This window comes from Lepeophtheirus salmonis, chromosome 7 (assembly GCF_016086655.4).
Source record: "Lepeophtheirus salmonis chromosome 7, UVic_Lsal_1.4, whole genome shotgun sequence".
NCBI lineage: Eukaryota > Metazoa > Arthropoda > Copepoda > Siphonostomatoida > Caligidae > Lepeophtheirus > Lepeophtheirus salmonis.
Genome location: NC_052137.2, coordinates 7,981,363 through 8,003,834, shown reverse-complemented (window position 1 = coordinate 8,003,834; position 22,472 = coordinate 7,981,363). Strand labels below are relative to the sequence as shown.

General features: G+C 31.8%; 1 protein-coding gene across 5 annotated transcripts in view; it reads left to right on the top strand.

The window, feature by feature from the left end:
* The first annotated feature begins 1,771 nt into the window (after nucleotides 1-1,771).
* LOC121121374 (semaphorin-1A) overlaps nucleotides 1,772-22,472 on the top strand; it is a 29,958-nt gene continuing 9,257 nt past the window's right edge. For 3 of the 5 annotated variants that reach the window (XM_040716268.2, XM_040716267.2, XM_071889842.1), the window contains exons 1-4: nucleotides 1,780-2,205; nucleotides 18,141-18,283; nucleotides 22,076-22,138; nucleotides 22,228-22,423. In XM_040716268.2, the coding sequence (XP_040572202.1) occupies nucleotides 2,079-2,205; nucleotides 18,141-18,283; nucleotides 22,076-22,138; nucleotides 22,228-22,423 (529 nt within the window). In that variant the 5' untranslated portion in view covers nucleotides 1,780-2,078. Of the gene's footprint in view, nucleotides 2,206-18,140; nucleotides 18,284-22,075; nucleotides 22,139-22,227; nucleotides 22,424-22,472 lie in introns of all 5 variants that reach the window. The other 2 variants (XM_071889840.1, XM_071889841.1) reach the window with 2 other exon arrangements.

The window sequence follows — 22,472 nt, the reverse complement described above, 5'->3', positions numbered from 1 at the left end:
TGATTGACAGTTCATATATATATATATATATTTTTCCAGCTACAATCATAAAAATCCTTTGTATCTATTTATTCCCTTAAAAACACAACGACTAATTGAGATGTTGGTTTTATGGCTCATATTTTACACCTGGGCATCATCCATTATATTTGAGCGGGGGAGGGGAATTAAATATTAACCCAAAACTAACTCATTAAGGTATAAATCTTGTTGATAAAAGAGAACAGTATTAGCTCAATTTCTCATAAACTATTTTTGACACACGGTCATAGGTCCATTTTTCCATTTTGGTATTAAGTTATTTTGCTTTTCTGTACAACTTTATATCAATATTTTGTTCTTGACCGTTAGTCAAAATTTCATTGTTTTAAAGCACTGGAAAGATTTCTTTGATCTCACTTTATGGCCAACTTTTTGGAAAAAAAAAATATATATGAGTCGTACAGTTGCCAAACAATGAAAAAAATTTACAAGAGCTAATTCGAATTGAACCAATCAACGTTCAGAACATGGATAAGGAGAACAAAGGCAAAACATTCAGAGTTGACAACAAAAACATTTTTGACTTTGTGAAGTAAAGCCGTTTATAATGTCTCTGTAGTGATGTTTCAGATGACGTCATCAAAAATTACTTTATAAAATTGGTTGAGACCGATCTGATTTTGTTTAATTTTATTGTATCTTGGAACCTTTTCTAGAAAAAAAACTACAACAATAAAACAAGGCTAAATCACTTGGTAGTCCGCTAATTTGAATTTAAACTATAAACGTCCAGAACCATGATCCGAAAGGAAAATTACATTTAAAATTAAGCACAGCATCGTTTTCAGGATATATTTTTAGTAGGGGTGGGCCGTTGTGCTTTTTGAACAATTTCGACGAAAAAGTTGTTTTAATGTATAACTGTCAAATTTAATGGAAACTTTTCTTTAAATTTTAGAGTTTAATTTGTCAAAGGAGACTAAATTTGAAGAAATAACATTTAAAAAATAAGGATTTTTCTTTCGAAAATGATGCATTTGATTTTTTTTTCCGGTATATGAATGTTTTATATTTTGGTTACTATAAATTTTTTACAAAATGTTGGGGGGGGGGGGGCAATGGCACTTTGACACCTATAGTTCTGACGCCCAACTGAAGTCCACTTAATTTTTTTTTTTGTTATTTGGAGGAAGCCTTAACATATCCGAAATATATCCCAAAAATGGAATTAGATCGGTCAAACTATAATTTATAAAGTATCAGACCGTTCTACCATTTGCAAACGACTTGTCAGTGTAGAATGACCCATCCTGAAGCACTGACTAATTTTCTTCAAGTGGATTTAAATGATAAATGATCATAATTATGGAAATATTTGTATGTAGTTTTAATTACCGAAAGACATATATAAATTAATACTCCGCCGGGGTTCATAAAAGAAGAAATTATTTATAAAAAAAGGGGTTGGGAAAAGTAGGTCATAACCCGTAGAGAATTACGCAAGCTGCTCCCGGGTTTTTTATTTCATTAGTTCACATAATAAATAATATCCTAAATTAAACAAGGAATATTTTTTTTTTGTTATGTTACGATAACAATTTTGTTTACAATTCGAGAATAAAAGAGAGAAAAAAGTGGGAAATTATAGGAGAGAGTTGCGCAAGACTAATTCCTTTACCTTAGTACGTTTATGTACACACGCCCGCGGGATAGAGGGTGCGCGCACTCTTTTTCTACTACGTCCCGTGCTCTCTTTACTTACAATGCTAACGCGTTTATTTTTTCAAGCGTAGGGAATTAGTTTGTTTGTAATATTCGAACGTGTGAGTCAAGGGAGTTGTACCGTCCAGTGAATGAACATATATATCAAATCAAAAGTGGTGTTATTACAACAGCAATTATTCGTGTTTAAAAAAAATTTTTTTTTTTTTAATTATTCGTGTAAAAATGTTAGAGTGACGTAAAAGTGTGAATAATTTATACCTTTGAATCCCTCATCCTGCAAAGGAAAACCTACGTCAAAAAACAACAGCTATATAGTTTAATCAACAACGTTTCTTCTTGGAAAACAGCAAGAAAACAGACAAAATCCCAGCATGAACATTAAACTACAAGGAATTTCCTTGATCCTATGGACCTTAGCCTCTGTAGGATTCTCCCACGATCCCTGGGGAGAGAATCAAAGAGCTAAAATCAACACGGACTACGTATCGAGTAATTCAAGTAAGAGAGTAGTCTTTTTTTTTGTATCTTAAATGATTTAATGGGGTAGAATATCAATGTTTTGACGCTGGGCGTTGTTGCTTGGAAGTTCTAAAAAATTTAATTAAACTAAAAGTCTGGAAATGTGATTATTTTTCCCCTATTTAAATTACATATATTAGAAAACAGCATTGCATATTTCCAGTTCGCTGTGTCTCGAGCATCCATTACTACAGAGAGTGGCCCATGTCATTTTCTTCCATCTTAATGATATGTTTTGCTTCTACTCTCGCGTTTTGTTTTTATCGTTCTTCTTCTGGTTGTTTTTTATTCTTCCATGATGAGTAATTATTAGTGTAAAAGTAAGCGCCTAAGATACCTAATCATAGGGTTTGAGCCCTTTTTCAGTAAAGTGGACCCTTATTAGGTTGGTCTGCCATGTATATATGTAACGTATATACATAGTGTTTATTCAATGAGGGTCTAAATTTAGCAAGTCCAAGACCGGAAGCCGGAAAGAGAGACAGATGGATTATTATTGTTTTTGTAAACGTCATCGTTTCTTTAAAAAAAAAAAAAAACTATGTACATTATCAAGATTTGCAGGGTTTTATTAATTTTTTTTTCTTCTTTAAACAGTGGGGATTCGCTCATTTCCTTACGTTCTGTATCTCTGTGTGTGTATATATTTGAGTACTTTGTAAAGATTGGTTCTTGCTCTCTGCCATGTTTTTTTAACCCCCCTACCAACGCTGATTTTCTGTTCTTTTCTTCTTCTTTTTGTATATATATACCTACATATATATTTTTACCTGAAGACGGAGTCTCCCCCTCTTGCAGAGTCTGTACCCTACGTTATCATTACTTAGGGGTATTAGTCGTCTACTGTAATTCTACATAAATAAGTAATTTGCTAGGTATATTAGTTTTAAGGCATTTCTTCAAAGTGTTGAGACTCGGTTCGATACGGAGTTTTATGCTGGTTCGGTCTGAAATTATGTTTTGTTTTTTCTAGACGGATCTGGAACGATATTTCGTTTTGTAAAGAAAGAAATTGTTAAAAAATTATGAGTTTTGTATAGTTGTTTATTATATATGATTAAAACTAATAATCATCAGCTTACAACATGAAACTTGGTCTAATATTTTCTGTATTTTTAGAAAATGAAATATTCCTAATTAGTGGTTTTGTTTATTTGTCTGAAACGGATTTATTTCATGGGTTTGGTCGAGTATTTTAGTCCGTTGACAGAAATATAAGTCACGGACCGTTTTCGTCTCTTCTAAGTCCGGTCATGATTTTATTATTTCTGCTAGCCCTAAATTATAAATTATATAATTTTGTGATATAGTAATAAAATAACCTATTTTAAGTGGCATTGTCCTTCGAAGTCTTTAGGTCGCAGATCTAGATAAAATGAAGAAAAAAAGGCAAAAACTCTTTTTTCCATAGTAAATATATATTATAAGAATATATTTTTAGTTATTCCGAACTAAATAGTTTTGATAAACATTTTTTAACATATAAAAAGTCTTAAAAGAAGTTTTCTTTTTCAATAAAAAGTTAAGAAGATTTGATGATCTGCGTATAGCGCGCATTTTTTTTTTTTTACATTGTCAAAAAGGAAAAATCCCAATTTTCTTTTGTTATTCTCAAATTAAAACAAACTTTATTAATATTTTTTATAGGTGAGAATATTCTCCATCAAAATACATTTATGCAAAGTTATGATTAATGCGTTCTTTTAGTCTTTATAGACAAAATAAAGAGGTTTTGTATCCCTACAAACTTTGAGCGAGATGTGCTTCCTAAAAATCACATCGTAAGGCAATGAAGTTTTACATAGGTGATTTTCATAACATATTACAACTTTTCCACACTAGTCATAATCAAAATTTACTTCCACTTTACCCACTTTCATATGCAATAAGGTAGAGATACAGGTGAGATCGGGTCTCCGTACAACACAGGGTATTTTGACAGTTGCAGCTGTACGTAAACGGAGCGTCTCTCTTCATTTCTTTCTATATTTATATGTAAAGTACAATTAAATGTATATATATATATATAGGAGGGTTGGTTGTTGGATGAAAATGAGAAAAAAAGGTACGACCTAATAAAGAAACTGTTGATTCCAAAAGGTAAATAACATAATTCTAACAAAAAATAAAGATAAAAGGTTGACAAATGAAGAAAACTTTCATTTCCCTAATTTCATTTCCTTCAATTTTGTTATGGTTTATGAGCGGTGGAGGATTCCCCCTGGGGCTGGCTATCATCCTTGAAACGTCCTTTCATAATAATAACAAAACAAACTCATACATCATTATTAGTTGTGTTTTGGGGTGGATTTTTTGTTTTGTTATAGTTTGATGGGCAACTTAAAATAAATAAATAAATTTGCCCACCTATTGGTCGTTTAAAACCAATACATACAGGGTTGGTGAGTGTAACGCATACTCGAGAAGTTGCTTTGGAAATACTTTAATAATTTTGTATTTTCAAATACACTAAAATTTGTACACCAGGGCTTTGCAAAATAGGTCACTCAATATAGCTAACTTCATCATCAATCAGTCTTTACACGTCGCTGGAAGGGCTTGTAGGAGTTGATAACAAGTTGTTCCACGTAGCTACGAGGCTTTCTTCATTGAGTCCGGATTTGGGTTTGAAGTTGTGTTGGATTCTCTCTCCTATGTGGCTCACATAGGAAAATACAGCTGGTTCAAATGGGGTGAGGAAGGGGGCCACATTTCTTTGCTTCTTTACATCTTGAGCCTTCATGACTTCTTTCAGAAGGTGGCGTGGGGTTCTATTGTATTAAGACAATCCCAAGTTGGTCTTAACGGCCCTCCTGATGATCTTAGCAGTGATGCAGAAGTTGTTGATCAATCGATTTGGTAGGATCTTCTTTGAACTTTTTCACAATGCTGCATAGGAACTCTGAATCCCTCCTTAAATTATACCCTCCACTTTTTGCTTTCCTGGAGAGATCTTCTCCATCTTATCCACCTTGAAAACCATGCTTCGAGATTAACATCTAGAAGATCGTAGATGTGCTGCCTTTTGGCTTCTTGCTCACTTATGATGACCAGATGACGAAATGTTTATTATAGTCTCTTTATGCACAAAGGATGGTTCAACCAGAATGTCAAAAAAAAAAACCACTAAAAATTCATGTATTAATGGAAAAATTAACAGTCCACGTTTTGTTGACCAACCCTGATTGTAGTTTGACGTTGTATATCTCCTGTACAAGTTGTAACTAACATAAGCAAGATGTGCAAAAAGACCTCAATAACATCATGAAGGATGGATTTGACATTCATTAAGGATCGGCAAGTCGGACTCGACTGAATTGCAGTCCTGAGCCCAAAATAAGTAACGACACCACTCTATTCATGAGACGTACTTGTACTAATATATACTGAATTGTCATATTTTACAAACTTAAATACCAATCATTTTATAAATAAGTATATCGTACGTGTCTTTGACCTCATCCCAAATCACCTTCTCTTTTATTTTACATGAGGGGTTTTAAAGAGCTAATAAGTACAATATTATTTTGTTTTTTATGCTTTAAGGTAGGTAGTGAAAAAAAAAAATCCAACAGTTTTCTTTTCTTTATTTTGGAGAAAAGTCCGTTAAATGTGCGTGGTTCAAGTATTTTGTAACTTCAGCAGCGTGTGCTGCTGAACTTCCTCTGTTTTTTTGTTTTTTTTGTATGTCGAGTTATGTTCATTATACATAATATGTGCTGCGTCAAAATAAAAAGAATATTGAACAAAAAAAAAAGAAGGAAAAAATCCTTTTTTTTTCCTTCATATTACATAGAATCCAATGTTTATCGGAAATATATTTCAGTCAATAACAGACTTTGTATCCAAATTTATGGGATGAATTAGGATACCCCAGAATTTTGGTTATAGAACCTTTATTTGAAGTCTTAACTTATATTGGCCCGATATGGCCCCTTTCAAATAAAATGTATCATTATTTGGTTGTAATAATAGACTTTGGGCTACTTTCAAAGTGAAATTTGAAGACGCACCCAAGGGATTACTTTGAAAAATTTGTTGTTAAAAATTATTGTAGCCTCCTTTTGTGTTGACGGTTTATATATATTTATTCTTCATGAAAAGTTACTTTTTCTCTACTTATTTGGATCGTGATCGCATACCTTAGCCCGAAACGTATCATTTTCAAGCCATGGACTGATTTTTTTGGTCTCAATAAATAAACTGATTTTATTCAGTATCAATCTGAAAACCATTTTTTTTCTCCACTCCTGATTTATGAGTTGTACAAAAATGATTACCTCAAATATGAAGTTATTGTATATTTCGATGTTTATGCTTTTGAAACCCACAACTGACATCATTAATAATTAATATATAGAATACTTCTATACCGTTTTTAAATGAGAACAGTCCAGACAAAATTATGCTATTAGGACCGATCTATAGCGAATTTTTCTTTGATACAGGTTCACTCTGTCCTTCTTTAAAGGAGATGAGTTCGGTCTGCTAAAAATCATAAGGGTCTCACATCGGTCTAGGAGATTCAGACCGAAACCCAACACTAATATATATATATACATTGATAGTCTTGTGTTTGTCTTTGTTTAGGACTAATTCAGTCTCTGTCTAATGACGTTAAGTCCCGCATTTTAGACGTAAAACTTCATGATGTCACTCAACTTAATTTCTTCTTTGTTTCATCAGTTGTATTACTGACTGTCCTATGGAACAATAGTCTTCAGCACAGGTCCCAAAGACTGATAAGACCTTCTAGTACGGAACGTCCTCAGACCCTAAAGTATTAAGGAAACGGTCCCAAAGACTGATAAGACCGGTTTTTAGACTGGACTGAACTAGACCGAATAAATATGGACCAACACAACATTTTTTATTTATAGGAAAGGAACAATAATTGAAATGGATTGATCGATTGGATTAGTAATTAAGACTATTTGCAAAAAAAAAAAAAAAAGCACTTTGTATTCCCTACCTCACTAATCATGGATCAAGTACCTAGAGGCTACACTCTACATAGATGAATAGAGAGTCCATCTGTCTAGTAATGGAATTGATTTTCACAGCTGATAATAGTTAGAGACTTACATATACTAATGTGTTATTTTGTTCAGGAAGAACGAAGGGAATCAAAGTACCTAATTGCAGGTGTGATATATGTGTAAATTTTACACAGTACTTTGAAGAATAAATCCTCTTAATTTCTCATAAGTCTTCTTCCGTTCTTTACTTTACATATCATTAAATCATTAAACCGGAAAAATCGTCTTTCATTTCCTTCATTTGAATCTTGAAAATAAATATGATATTTCCGTCGAATGATTTTTAAATTACGTAGTTATAAGTAGTTTTGATTGACGTCATCAACTTTATGATTTTAGGACTGATATCCCGAACTAAACTGGACCAGACTGTACTCCAGCCTTCAGTCCTAAATAAGAGCTCGCACAACAGTACTCAAAGGCAATTTTTTATACAATATGTATTTAAAAGTGTTTGAATTTGATATCAACAGTTTTATTATCAAATTAAAAGAAAGTAATCCTTATATAAATAAATATTAGTGTTGGGAGACTCGGTCTGAAAATCCTAGCCCGGTTGTAGGGCTTTATGATTTTTAGTGGACCGGTTCATTTGGTTATTTAAAGATGTTCGATGTTGACCACTTTCAAGCAGAAATTTGTTTTGGATCCGTCTTACTAAGATATCGCATAAAATTCAGACATTAGCGATTTTTAGATGAATGGTTGATGACGTCATTCATGTTTTAAAATGGTGGATATGGGCACAATTAAGTAATATGAAGTTAATATTAACCAAGTTTTTGTACCGCTTATAAATCAGGAAATCGGCCAATAAATTGTGAACGATTAAATTTCGGTCTAAAAAGATATTACTTAAGACCGACCTTAAAAAAGAACACGTCTCAACACTAACAAATGTATACATACATTATTTGTTGAGCTTATTTTTTAAATTGTCCAAATGTTGACCCTTTAGTTATGTCAAAATGTTATTTTTGGTCTAATGATAAAGGTATTCATAATATTTAAATGTAGGTTAACAGTCCTTCAAATGTGAAATTTTATACTTTTTCAGTTTAAAATTAACATAACAAATTTAGTTTAACCAAAAAGATACTATCTATACTAACATATTTTATAGATTTTTATGAGAATCTAGAATTTAAGTGTATAGACAATATAGACACAGAGCCACCATTGGGAAATTTCAAAAAAAAAAAAATTAACAACTTTTAAATATTCTTCAAAAGTGTTTAAAATTTGAAAATGATATCTTTAGTAAACAAAAAAACAAACAGACTGAGTTCTTGAAGCTATAATATTTCCTGAATTAAAAAAAAAAAGCTCACCCTAATGTATTTTATATGAATGTTCTTAATTTTTATATTATTAATCATCATCTAACTTGTGTTTGCTTCTGTGAATAGAGAGATAGACATGACTTGAAGTAACTTTTTTTCTCAAATGACTCGTCAAATATTGTTTCTAGACAATTTTTGCTGAAAGAAATTTTACAACAATAGTTCCTGAAAAAAATAAAAATCATTTTTCTGAGCTTCTTTGATGTTACTCTCAATCTTGTATGTCCTAACAACAGAGCGTTTCACAAACGCCATCAATCTCTTCATATATGTAATTGAAGGAGAGGCCATCTTGGGGGCTCAAAGTTAATATTTTACTACATCAAATGGACAAATTTTAAATTTATCTTGATGAAACTTCATCAAATTGCTGTATGAATAAAAAATGGAGTTCAATACAAGGCTGTACAATTATTGCTAGTTCCCACCTCCCATTTTTGAAATTTTTCTCCAAAAAATTAAATTTTTTCTTTGAATAGCTATGGACTTCTTTTTTTTTTTTTTTTTTTTTCAAAAAACTGAATATTTGCAATTATTTTCCCAAAAAATGTATCTTTTATGAACAGCTCTTAATTTTTTAAGAATATCTATGGATTTTTGAATAAAAAAAATATATATTTGAAGTTTAATTTTTAAAATCCTTTGTGAAAAGGTATAGATTTTTCAAATTTTTTTCTTCCTTTTTTGACTTTAAATTACAAAACCAAGGGCCTGAAATAATGTGGATGTCTGATATATTAATAAGACTGGACAATATAGGGCTACATTTTTGAGGGACAAAAAGGTTTCCGTCCCTTAGTTTCTTAGTCCCATTTAAAATCGAATAGTTCAATAATTTTCCTTAATATTAATGAAGGAAGTCCTTTGATTCTGATTCAACTTGGTTTGTTTCGGCCCCCAAAATGGTCCACATCAACAACACTGACGTCCCAATGAACAAGCTCTATATATATCTCTGCTATTAATAGTCTTCAAACATTGTATAGCATTTATAAATAGATCAACAATGGTCTCTCACCATGAGCGCAGCAAGAGGACTTGAATACAAATCCTCTTTAAAATTTAATTAATCCTTTCATTTTTTTGCATCACTCCTAATCTGTATATATGAAACATATTAATGAAGGGTTCATACAGCTGAACAAAGGAAGAGCAACAAGAAAATCTGATTGTTTTGCATGTTGAAGAAAGCATAAAAAGGATTATTTTTACCCTGGATAAAAAACACAGGAGAGAGTTTATCTTTTATTATGTGAGATTTTTTTCTTCATACACATGATCATAGGGAAGACGGGTATTTGGACAACTATTGGCTCAATTACTCAGAGCTGGGTTAACTTGTACATGCGAAAATTTAACACTGTGCACCAACTGATGTCTGCTATTGTTTGAATTTATTGAAAAGTTATACAAGTCAATAACGATTCTACAAATGACATTTGAATGCAGCTCGTCAAATGTTGGGACTATTATTGCGTCAGTCTTTTTGAGGACTAAAGCGGAAGTCTCGTATTGTTACGTTTCGGTTCTGTCCAATTCAGTCCTGCATATAAGTTTTTAAATTTATAAAGTTTGGCTCTTGATGTTGTAACTCAACTTGACTTCTTTTTTTTTAATCAGGTCGAGAAATATAAGTCCTACGGACTGGCCCTATGACTCTAATGGACCGAATAAATAAATAGCAATAAAACATTAATTGTGTTCCTTTAGTCAGGATTAGTTGAAAGAGTTGGAAAATTCTTTTAATTTAAGTAGAATAAATAATATTTTTGGAAAACAAATAAATAGACCTTTCAAAGTGTTTAAGATTTAATTTCAAATGTATTTCAGGAGATTAGAATAATTGTAGATAAGATAAGTTGACTCACGACGCTTCTCTGGGCCTTGGCTTTGCTAACAAACATTCTCGCTTTGAAGTGGTAATATGTATTTTAGGGTGGGGGTTTTTTTTCAACTTTTTTCAAAATTCCATTACTGCTAGTTTGGAAAAGTTGTCATGTGTAAATAAAATAACCAATGCAAAATTTCATTTTACTACAATGTCCTCTTTAGGCAGTAGATCTAGTTCAAAGTGTGCAAAAGGATACAAAAGTTATTTATATCGTCAACAAAGATTTAAATAAAGAATTAATCACTATTTTACAATAATTTATGATGATATACATTATTCTAACCTATAAAAAAGATTAATACAGTTTTTTTCTAAAGCTACCATATGGAGCAAAAAAAAAGGAATAAAAATATTATAAGAAAATTGGGAAATTGGGATCTTTCCTTTTTGAAAATGTAAGAACATTTTCCCCAACTTTTTTTTTGTATTTTTGTTCCATACAACACATATTAGAAAAAAAAACCCTTTTTTACACTTCTTATATGTAAAAAAAAAAAAAAATGTCCATCAAAATTATTTAATGCAAAATAACTAAAAAAATTCTTCAAAGTATTTATAAATTCTACTAAGTGAAGATTTTTGCCTTTTTTAATAATTTGACTTCTAGATAACAACATTTTCATGAGCACTAGCCGTAATCAAAATTCAAACCGCTCTAATCGTGTACAGGTGATAAATCACTTGTACAAGCAAATTGTACAAATTACAATCCAAAAATGAGTTGAATAGGTGTTAAAATAAAGAGTTTAGAATAGTTCTGAGGAACAGAATGTATTAATTGAATATTGAAGATGATGTCATTTTCGACCTTTTTTATGGAAAAATCCTCATTAATAAGTATTCTGTGGCATATTTAAAGCTGAAATGACGCAGTTATATTACTTGTAAATATATAATAAGTGCGTAATGAAATGATAGGACCATTAATTAAATGTTTTTTTAAATACTAAATTGCCTCATAATGTAGTTAAATAATGAGAATAACCAATAGGGTGGACATGAATCATTTTTGTGGGTAAATTATAACTCTCTCGGTCTCCCCTTCCTCTTGAATGCCCTCTCTCCTTAGTGTTGTCTTTTTCTTTCGTGAGTAGATTGCTATATATTTTTATTATTTTTTGATAATACTTGTTTTCTTGGCAATGTGAAAGAAAAGAATACAAAATAGCCCTGGGCAGTAGTTTTATTCATTTTTTTTTTGTTATTTGGCACAAATGAGCTCCACTCTTTGGACACTCAATTTATTTTTTTAGTTTGTTAGTTAGGATCCATTTACCAGAGTGAATGAGGATGAGATAAAAAAGAAAAAAAGTATTTTGTTTCGCTTAACAGTAGAATTTTCCTCCTATTCGTCTTCGAATTGATCTTATCTTGGTCCAAATCGCAATATCCGACTGTAGGTCCAAATGTTATCATATTCCAACCGTGAACAGATCTTTTTTGTCTCAATCTATGTAGCAATTTTCTTCGATATCCTGATTTAATCATTGTACAAATATGATTATTGACACCCATTTCACTTCATATGACGTTATTGTAGGTGGATGTACAGCATTTTAAAGCACTTGTGACGTCATCAACAATTCATACATAGAACCCGTTTAAACTGAATTTCATATGGGTCTAATCCTGACCAAATACTTCTTTTAGACGGGTACAGATATACCTTCTTTTGAGGACTGAATTAGTTCGGTCCACTAAAAATTATCACGGTCTCAGATCGGTCTACGATTTTCTGACTGAAACCCTGCACTGAAATCTACCTATTTGATGGATATTTTGGTACAAACCGCGATTTCAGACCGTAGACAAACGTTTAATCGTTTTTTCAATCATATATCAATGAATCCGATGTGAATCCATGGCGGATTTTTTATCCACTCCAGATTTTGAGGTCTACAAATATGATTAGTGTAATAAATTTAACTTCATATGACGTTATTGTTCAACTGATGTGATGATCAATTCATCCATAGAATCGGTCTATACCTAATTTTAAATAAGACCAAATTAAAAAAAAAAAAAATCATAACCATCTAGGGGCGTCAACAATTTTATAGGAGAAGAAAAATTCCAAATATTAAACTTTTTAGGGTGGGGGGTGGGGGGGGGTAGCCTCTCTAGGCCACCCCTGAGGACGCACCTGAACTTAGCCCGGTTCTGGATTTTTGATACCGATACCCAACACTAGTACTTAGATTCATAGATGATAATCATATCAGACTTAATATCGTGATCTCATTCTGTTGGTCCATTTTTACCGTCTACAACTTTTCCCTCTATATACAAAGGTATATTACTTTGGGTTTTTATTATATTTAACCATACAAAGGTATTTTATACAATAAGAAGGAAAAAAAAATCAAATTATCAACCCACGATGTTGTTCCTGTCATTGTCCACTAGCCACAGAATAACCATATGTATACTATAGACATATAATATGCTCATCTGTGAAAGAAATCTGAAAAATGTTTGTCTAAAGAACTCATAAATATGTTGGTAGATACAACATACATCTATTGTTATTCTTAATCATTGATGAAGAATATTAAAATGACCATTCCCACGATAACAACGCTCCGAGTACATGAGTGTAGTAAACGTCTTAATGATGTAAAATATTCACCAAAAATGTATAATAAGTATATAAGTAGTAATCGTCGTATCTTCATTTGTATCCCACAACCTTTCCTTCACAAATAAACAGAAAAAACCCCACAGGGGTGGACTGGAAAGGGCGTTCGCTCCCGACCCCCAATTTTCAATAAAAATAAAATACACTATTTTGTATATAGCTATCGATTTTTGAGTTTTTTTTCTGTGGTCAACTGTTCTATGGATTTGAGATTTTTATAAAAAAAAAAAAAGTTTTTTTGTCACTAACAACGGATTTTAAGACTTTTTTTTTTTGTTAAAAAAACATTCAAAACAAAGCCCCCCTGAGGACTCTCTAAGACGGCTCCTAATTACTGGGGAGCTTGGTCCTGTCGTTCACTTCAAAGAGCTGACTCATAGAACCGTTACGTTCGCGAACGACACATCACTAATATTTGGGGTGTCCACGGTTCCAGAACATGTATGTACCGGAATGTGGATCCAGATTTCTCTCCAACAAATCACTTAAAAACCCGAACCGAAAAAAGAAATTCGACCTCAGACCGATTCTCAACACTAATAATTCCATAAAGATAAAAAAAGGGTGTAAAATCTTTTTTTGTTGTTTCATATTTGATGGATTCAAAATCACTTAAGTATTATTTGATGTTCATTAATAGCGTTTTGATATGAATTTATATGTACATATATATGTACCATGTTGTAGGAGGTAAAAGCAACACGCCCTCTCTGTAGCTAAAATATCTTGGAGCCAAATATAAGTACCTCTACGTATATATATACATTTGAATTAATTTCACCTTGGGGCGTCGTTTAAGAGGCTTATATATTGTAAATGTATTTATTTCTTTAAAAAAATAGAGACCAAACAATTAATAACGCCTTCTAAAATGGGTTGAAACTTCTACCTACCTGATGACGTCTTGACAATGTTTTTTTAATGAGTACGGGAGAGAGCGGATCAGGGAGACATGACATGATCCTCCTGGATAAAGAACACACATAAATCACTCTCTATTCAACACTTTTCACACACACCCATAAAATTATTGTATATAAAAAGTTTAAAAAGAAATTTTCATCCCTCTCCAAAAAACCATTAACATTTTTGAGGTTTTAAGTCAATCCCTTATGGTTTGAGGAGGGGTCTTCATCACACACCCTTTAAACGAAGGATATTTAAAAAAAGGTTCTGCACAACAATTGGAACAAACTTGAACCTCATCCAGCAGATCCTGAACAAATATATGTATTGTGATCAGTTTTTTTGGTTTTTTAATAGCATATTCATTTTCAATATGACCTCCATGGATCTCAATAACTGCCTCAATTCCACTACTTTACTTCATCAAGACAAATATTAATCTTCCTTAAACGTAACTATTCTTGCACATGAAACAGTTCTTATAAGTATGTAGCCTTGTTGTAAATTACCTAGAGCGGTGTCAAAATAGAGGATTATTTCGTTGTTTCCTTACATACATATCAATTCTGGTTCGTTCCTTCATCATAATATCAACAAACGATTACCACAATCACGTCATCAGATTCATGATAGTTTGAATATATTTGCATAAGATGGAAGAGTAATTGGACTCTCTGCAATCATCATCCATCATCAAAAAATTGCAGATTCTTCTGCGTTCTGTTCCCTTCATCTCTTTATTTTAAGCATGCATGCATGGGTATACAATATACATCTATTCCCTGAGCCTCTCTACCTATTTTCTCACTTACTTGTTGTTGAAAACGTCTTCATAATAATCATTGCATTTATAATTTGGCTTTTTCTAATAAAAATCTAGATAAATATATGTATGTATTTAATTGGATATTAAGGTTTCTCCATAAATATACACGGCCCATTATTTACCAACCAAATTCGGTCAATTATTCGATAGATATTCTAATAATTGGGATGGGTTAAGATACATAAGAATATGAAATATACACAGTGGGATCCAAAACTTGCAAAACTTAAGTATGCAACCAAATAACAGCTGAAACATAGATAAAAACAAGTCTCTAATTTTAAAAATGCCAGTGCAATCACAATCAAGGCAACACGATCTTTTCCGCGAGCTTGTCAGTGCCAAGAAGGCTGTAGAGACTGTTGTCCTCTCTATCCGGACTACCTACAACATTAACTAGTCCACTACAGCCCCATGAAGCAAAATAAAAACTAAAAATTCTACAGCAACAATATGGCATACTTCTGACCTGCCTCCATGTGGCACTCCTCCAGCCCTGACCTCAACATCCTGGACTTTTGAGTTTGCCGAGTCTTGGAAAATAATACTTTTCGCAATTCTCATCCAAATTTGGATTCACTCCAAGCTGTCATCATGACAGCGTGGTACGCCAAGGAGACGGTCTTCATCGTTAAGATATACCAATCTATTCGCAGGCGTGTCGATGCTGTTATTGCTTATGGGGAAGCATATATTGAATTATTTAAAAAATACCTAAATAAATTATTGAAACAGACCACAAATTGGTTATGAGTTGTTTTTTCTTCATTCCGTAAAAATCCCGTTCCTCGTCATTTAATCATATTAATGTAAGTTTTGGGTCCTCAATTCTCTAGTATGGTGTCTTCATTTGATATATGGAACTTGTTTGGTTCCTATATTACATTTTAATATAATATATATTCCATCTATAATCTCTATAACTTGCAACGCCCCCGAATGATTTATCTAAATAATTTATTAAGAGAAATAACATATAAGACTAAGAATACAAATTGAATCCAGGCTCACTTTTGAGAGAAATCTTTCTAGCCTGCTTTCGTGTTGACTGATCACATACTCGTATACTCTTAATGAATGTAGTACTTGTCTCGTAAATAAGCACTTTTTTGTTAGATTTACTTTATGTATTAAGATCAAGTTTTGTGAGGGTTCTTTCTTAGCCCTTAAAAAACAGAAGTGGATCTCCAATTAAAGTCGTAGTGATGAACTAACAGAACCGGTTTCTCAATCAATGTAATTATACATACAAAATCCATGTCCTCTTGCATTAAATATGCTACAACGAATAGAGTAGGACACGTTTATTGCTTAGTTTCTTTAGAACGATTAGAAGGGATGTACCAATTCAAATTTTGTTCAATGTGGACATTAGACAAAATAAGTGTTTGATCCCTTGGCGTTTTTGGGGAGTTTTTATCCATAGATTGAGAACGATGTTTTGCAAACGTTAAACTTTGGTCTATGGGTTGATATCACGGTCTGGATTGAAATATCAGTACAAATAGATATAGAAAAATCACATAAAACCTAACCGAAAAAATAACTCGGTCTGTGAACGAGTCTCAACACATATAGATATAAATCCGTACTCTAGACTACGATAGAAGTATCGTATGTGAAATGACACAGTCCTTGATTACAATATAAAGGTCTTGTAATTACATCATTCTATTTGACAAGTACCTAAAAAAACAAAAACTGCCTTATCATGGGCATGGATAGAGTGATGAACCATGCTTCCGTGCAACGACACATGTTGAGGAACAAACCCACCAGGAAATATCTTCTTCATAAACGAACATCCCAGCAGTATGATCTATGATAGTAATAAGAATTACTTAAGGGAGCAATTAAGTATATAAAATTAATTACTTTCATGCACTGATTGTTCCTCATTGAGCATTGTTTTGTGTGCGTTCATAGATATGAATTATATGCTGCCGCCTGTAATTGCTTTCTGCCTTTCGTTCAACCCTCTTAAATCATGTGTGCAAAAATAATTAACAAATAGGAAAAGAAGCAAAAATCATAGAAAGTATTTGACCCCGAAGGGTCGCATCAATTCTTTAAGGAGGTAAATGGTTTTCAGAGTTGATTATTATCATTAGGTATATTATAATTAAAAGATAATACTGCTAGAGTTATTCAAGGGAAGCTAAGGCTTCATGGTGGTCCAACTACGTGCCTTGATTATTATTTTTTTGTTTTTATTATTGTGAAAAAGTCAAGGAGGTAAAATCCTTCTGATTCCTTCACAACATACGAATTTCTTTTCCTTTTAAATCCCCAAAGACGATGTGAATTATTATTACTTGAAAACTTAATTCTTATTAAGTGTTGTTTTTCTTGCTATAAGCGTGTGTAATAATTATAACAAAAAAACCAAAAAAGAAGTTTTAGAGCCGATTTGTGGTTTCCGAGGTTAACCACCAATAGAGTACACCACATGTATACGGGACATTTAAACCATAGGGAGAAAGTCGTTCATTAGGAGGCTCATACAAGAATAATAATGAATAAATTATAATGGATATTCAATGTTGTTTATATATGTGGCCGTCAACATACATAAAAGCAAGCTGCTCCTTAAAATTGAGAATAGATACCATTTGTATTCTTCGACGAATGATTGTAGATATCTATCAACTAATTACTAATATTAAGTGTATTTCAATTTTCACTCTTAAAGTAGCCAAAATTGAATGATAAATGTATCTATAATTTTCTTTTAAAGGTGTCATATTGGGCCCAAAATAGGTCTCTTAAAAAAAAAAAAAGGTTATAAACTGTAGCAGAAACTCACGAGTATCTAAAACCCACCCCATTAATTTGAATAGTCAGCCTATAATTGACTTAAATACGTATATGTACCTATATTACATATGAAATAAAATTGCCTTGATTTTTGTTACAGATTGTTTTAATGTTGCTGCACCACATATATACATACTCCTTGAAAAAGTACCCCCTACCGATAATTTCATTTACTCTGTAAACAATACAATTATAATCAACTCTTTATTTCTTCAACCTGTTAGTTTTTTACTGATTAATGTAAATATTTTCAAGACTCTAATATTTCTTTATATATGTACTTGTAAATGAGTACATAATACTTACATATGTGTGCTTAACAAGCCCTTATGTACATAAAACAAAGCCTATGTCACCTATGTAGATAGCGTCATTCTGTCTTCCCTTACAACATATATACATATTGATTTGGTGTGTATCCATTATAGCTAATTATATCATTTATTTATTTCAGACGCAATCTATCGATTCCTTGGGAATCAAACTCACAAAGACTACTTTAAACTCCTTCGACGAGATGGAAACTCCCTTCTCATTGGTGCAAGAAATGTCATTTATAATGTCAGTCTACCGGACTTGGTTGAAAATATTGAGCAGGTAAGTCAAGTGAAAGCTGTGGGTTATCTTAGAGAGATGCAACAAAGGGATTTCATTTGGTAATTTGCCATAAAAAAGTCCTGCCAAGTTTTTTGGAGACCTTTTTTTTTACAATTTTCATTAAAAAATTAAGAGTAATTCATAAGAATTATACTGAGAGTTGCGCCCTCATTTCTTATTTTGTGCGTTTCTGGTATTGTTCCGGTAATAAACTTGGAATCATGGGTTTATAAAGATTGAGTCATTTAATTCCAAGTTGTTGTTTCGATGTAACTATATGACGATAGGACTTTAATTCCAATAAATACGAACCTACTCTTTAATTATTAATGGAACAATACCAGAAATGCAAAAAGAGGAAGTAAAAATAAAGTTTACTTATTCTTATGGAAGTATTCTTCATAAATATTTTTCCATTTTTTTACCCTTACATTTTACAGCATAAAAATTGAAGGGCTGCGCTAAATATTATACACAAAAACTGGCCAAGGAAAAACCACAAAGAGAGGAAAGACGTAAACTTCTTTGTGGGCATCGGTAAACCGACTTTAAGGGTGTAGTAAATTAAAATCTTCAGTTTTCTTTAATGAACACCGGGGTGTCTGCAGGGGGTGAGCTCGAGGGGCCGATGTGGGATCGACGTAGCTCAAGGGACAATATGCTCGGGAGAAATTATTCTCATCGCGCCCCGGTCATTCCTAGAGAAATAAATATACTTTATTATGTATATGGACTTCTGATGGAGTAAATGTAAGACTATAATGTGTACTAATACTTACTCAATGCAATTCCATCTGACCCATTGGTCTGTAGGAGGTGAACTTGAAGGGCCACCCCAATCAAAGGAATTGTTGTATATTCAGGGGAAAATGATAGCTTTATTCAAAGGGTAAAACAGTTGTTTTAACATTCATTTTGTTTCTCCAAAAAATGAAGTCCCAACATAAAATCCGGCGGACACCCATGGAACGGCAGCTATAGCAAAGGGGTATAAAAGTTTCCGTTTTAATTACAACTTCATATATATGAAATAAATTCATTGGTTACTTTTATTTTACATCATCAGTGTCTATTAACGAGTTTAATATCATTTCCTCACTTGTAACTGGGGATTATTACATCAACGAAGTTAGTTGCTTACTACTAGAGTAAGAAATTAATCAAATATGATGTCATAAAGATTTTTTTGTAGGCTGAAGTCCTTTTTTGATCATCTATGTAAATCTTTCTGAATGGTGTTAATATTTACAAAATGTAAATACAAAAAATTTATTAAAGATTATAATTTATAAAAATGGAATTATGAGCTGGACTCTATTTTCAAACCTTCTCAGGTCATAAAAGGTCAAGAGGTGATTCTGTAATGTGTATAATGAGTAGGTATTAAATATAAGTTTGTTTGCATGGTTATAGTACCTTTATTTTTTTTTAAGAAAATAAAGCATCTTGGAATTCATTTCAAATTCACAAAAAGTATTATTTTACCCGCTATTCCTTACAATAAAGGATTTGTCCGTAAACCTATTTCTTTGTAAAAAAAGAAGAAGATATAATAGCATCTAATCCCAGGAATGAAATTGTCTTGAACCTCAAGTCAATTTTTTATAAATGTATTTTGCTTCTTTTTATATATACATATGTATGTTTGAAACATGATCCCACATTACATATCTTTGATGTAAGTTTATACTGCTGTAAATAATGAATAACATGTTCTTTGGACAAAGGACGTTTCAATCCTCTGTATTTAAGATTTGGTATTTAACTGTAAATTAAGAAATATTCACATAAGCTAATTGATTGAGTTCAAACAACAATCTCCTAGAACACAAACTGTATTAGTGTTTTAGACTCGGTGGAAAACCAATTTTTTTCCAGTTCGTAGGGGCGTCCCCAGGAGGTGGGCTGGAGGGGCTGTATCCCTCTGTCAATAAAGGATTTTTTTCTTATTAATAAAAAATTTAATGTTTGAAATTTAATTTTTTTTTCTATAAAGTTTAATTTTTCAATTTTTTTTCTAACAAAATTTAATTTTCTGTAAATAACGATGGATTTTTGAATTTTTCTTCAAAAAACTTTCAAATTGAAATATAATTTTTGAAATTTTTTTCTCCAAAATTAAATTTTTGTAAACAACTGGGGATTTTAGAATATTTTTTTTATTTAAAAATTTTTGACAAAAATTTAATTTCTTATAAACAGCTGTGTATTTAAATTTTTTCTGCCAAAAAATTTAATTTTTTAAGAATTAATACAGATTTTGAATTTTTTTCTCAAAAATTAAATTGTTGAGGAATTTCCAGCAACAACATAGCCCCCAAAAAAAAAAAAATCTTGAGGACGCCCATGGGTTGGTCATGAGTTATTTTTTCTAAAGCGATTTGAACCAATTTTTCAACTATTATAGACAGTTTTTTATAGACTGTATCAAAATATAATTGTTCTGGAATCATATAACGAACCACTTTTCTGCTCTACCCAGTAATACGACTGGTACTCTTGTCACAAACAGCCCTTACTCTTATTGAACCTCGCAACCTTTCCAGGCGTTTATTTCAACACTTGAGTGAGTAAACCAGAGAGGTGGAACAGATAATATAAGCAATATATATTTTGATTTAAATACGTACAGATGTGATTAAACGTATATTATTTTAATATAAAATTACTAAAACGTGACTCAATTAATGAGTCCCCCACTACCCCCACTAATGGCAGTGAATCACTTTAAAATAATAATAATAGAATTCATTTATTCGGAATAACTTTATTCTTACGTTCCCAATATGTCTACACTCGTTACTATCTGAGCGTCGACTATTAATCTCTCTAAGTAACCTGTTTTTTAAATGACGTTACGTAATTAGGGCAATTCAAATTGATTCTTTGATCAAATCAAGTTGAATATATACATATAATTTATTCGTTTATTTGATGAAAAAGTCTTATTTTTTTGACTGAGGGAATAAAATAATGGCCTATGATATTAAAGGCAGAGATAAAGAAATGCATACATTGGACTCTCCCAAAATTACAACACCATGTACCGAGCGGCATACTCCTTATTATTAGTGTTGTGTCGGTCTTTGTTTATTCGGTCCAGTTCAGTTCAAACCATTCCTTCGGACTGTCAGTACTAAAACCTATTTAAAAAAAAATAAATAAATTTGTTTGACGTTATCAAGGACCGAACTTTATACGTTTTAGAACTGATATGCAGAACGGAACTGTACCGGACCGAGACTGAACAACTGCGAATTTTTGATCTTATTTTTCCAAATATTATACATTTTTTGTGAATACCTGTAGTATTTTGAAGTTGTTTCCTATAAAATTAATATTTGAAATTTAATTTTTGATTTTTTTTTGTGAACAACTGGAATTTTTTTTTTTTTTTGCAAGTTTTTGTTATTTTAAAAGAAATATCCAAAAACAAAGTGCCCCCCCCCCACATTAACCCTGTGGACACCCTTGAATAATGGTCAACTCACCATAACATATGTTGTCACAGATGGGAGAATCTTTCAGCTTCTTGATATTAAACATATATAAGGAGCAAGTTCTGAGTGAGTTTTGTTTTTTATAATTACATTCCACTCTGACACGGATTAAGAAACTATAATCTAAGGTATTAAGGGTAATTAATATCTTTTAAATTGACTCTCTTTTGATAATTTATATTCATTAAAAAGAAACTCTATTAATGAAATCTTGGAATGATTATTTTTTCTTTTTGAAGGAAAATATCCTACAAATGTCGATTTTTAATTCTATTTATATTTTTTTTTACAGAGAATAACATGGACTCCATCTAAAAAAGACGTGGATATTTGTCTCGTAAAGGGACGCTCAGAGGTAAATATAGAATATATGAAATAATGAGGAAGATTAAGTAGCCATAGGAATTGAAAAACAGTCATAACTCATTTATTTCTAACTCTTAGGACGACTGTCAAAATTACATTCGTGTTCTCGCACGTACCAAAGAGGATCAACTCCTAGTATGTGGAACAAATGCATTCAAACCAAAGTATCGAATTTATACAAAAAATGGATCTTCTTATCATGTCTCTGAGGAATTTTCTGGCTCTGGGATCTGTCCCTATGATCCAAGACACAACTCTACTGCCATCTACTCTGGTTAGTCCCTTCAGAACTTGAGTTTTGAGAATAACTAATGATAAATTTA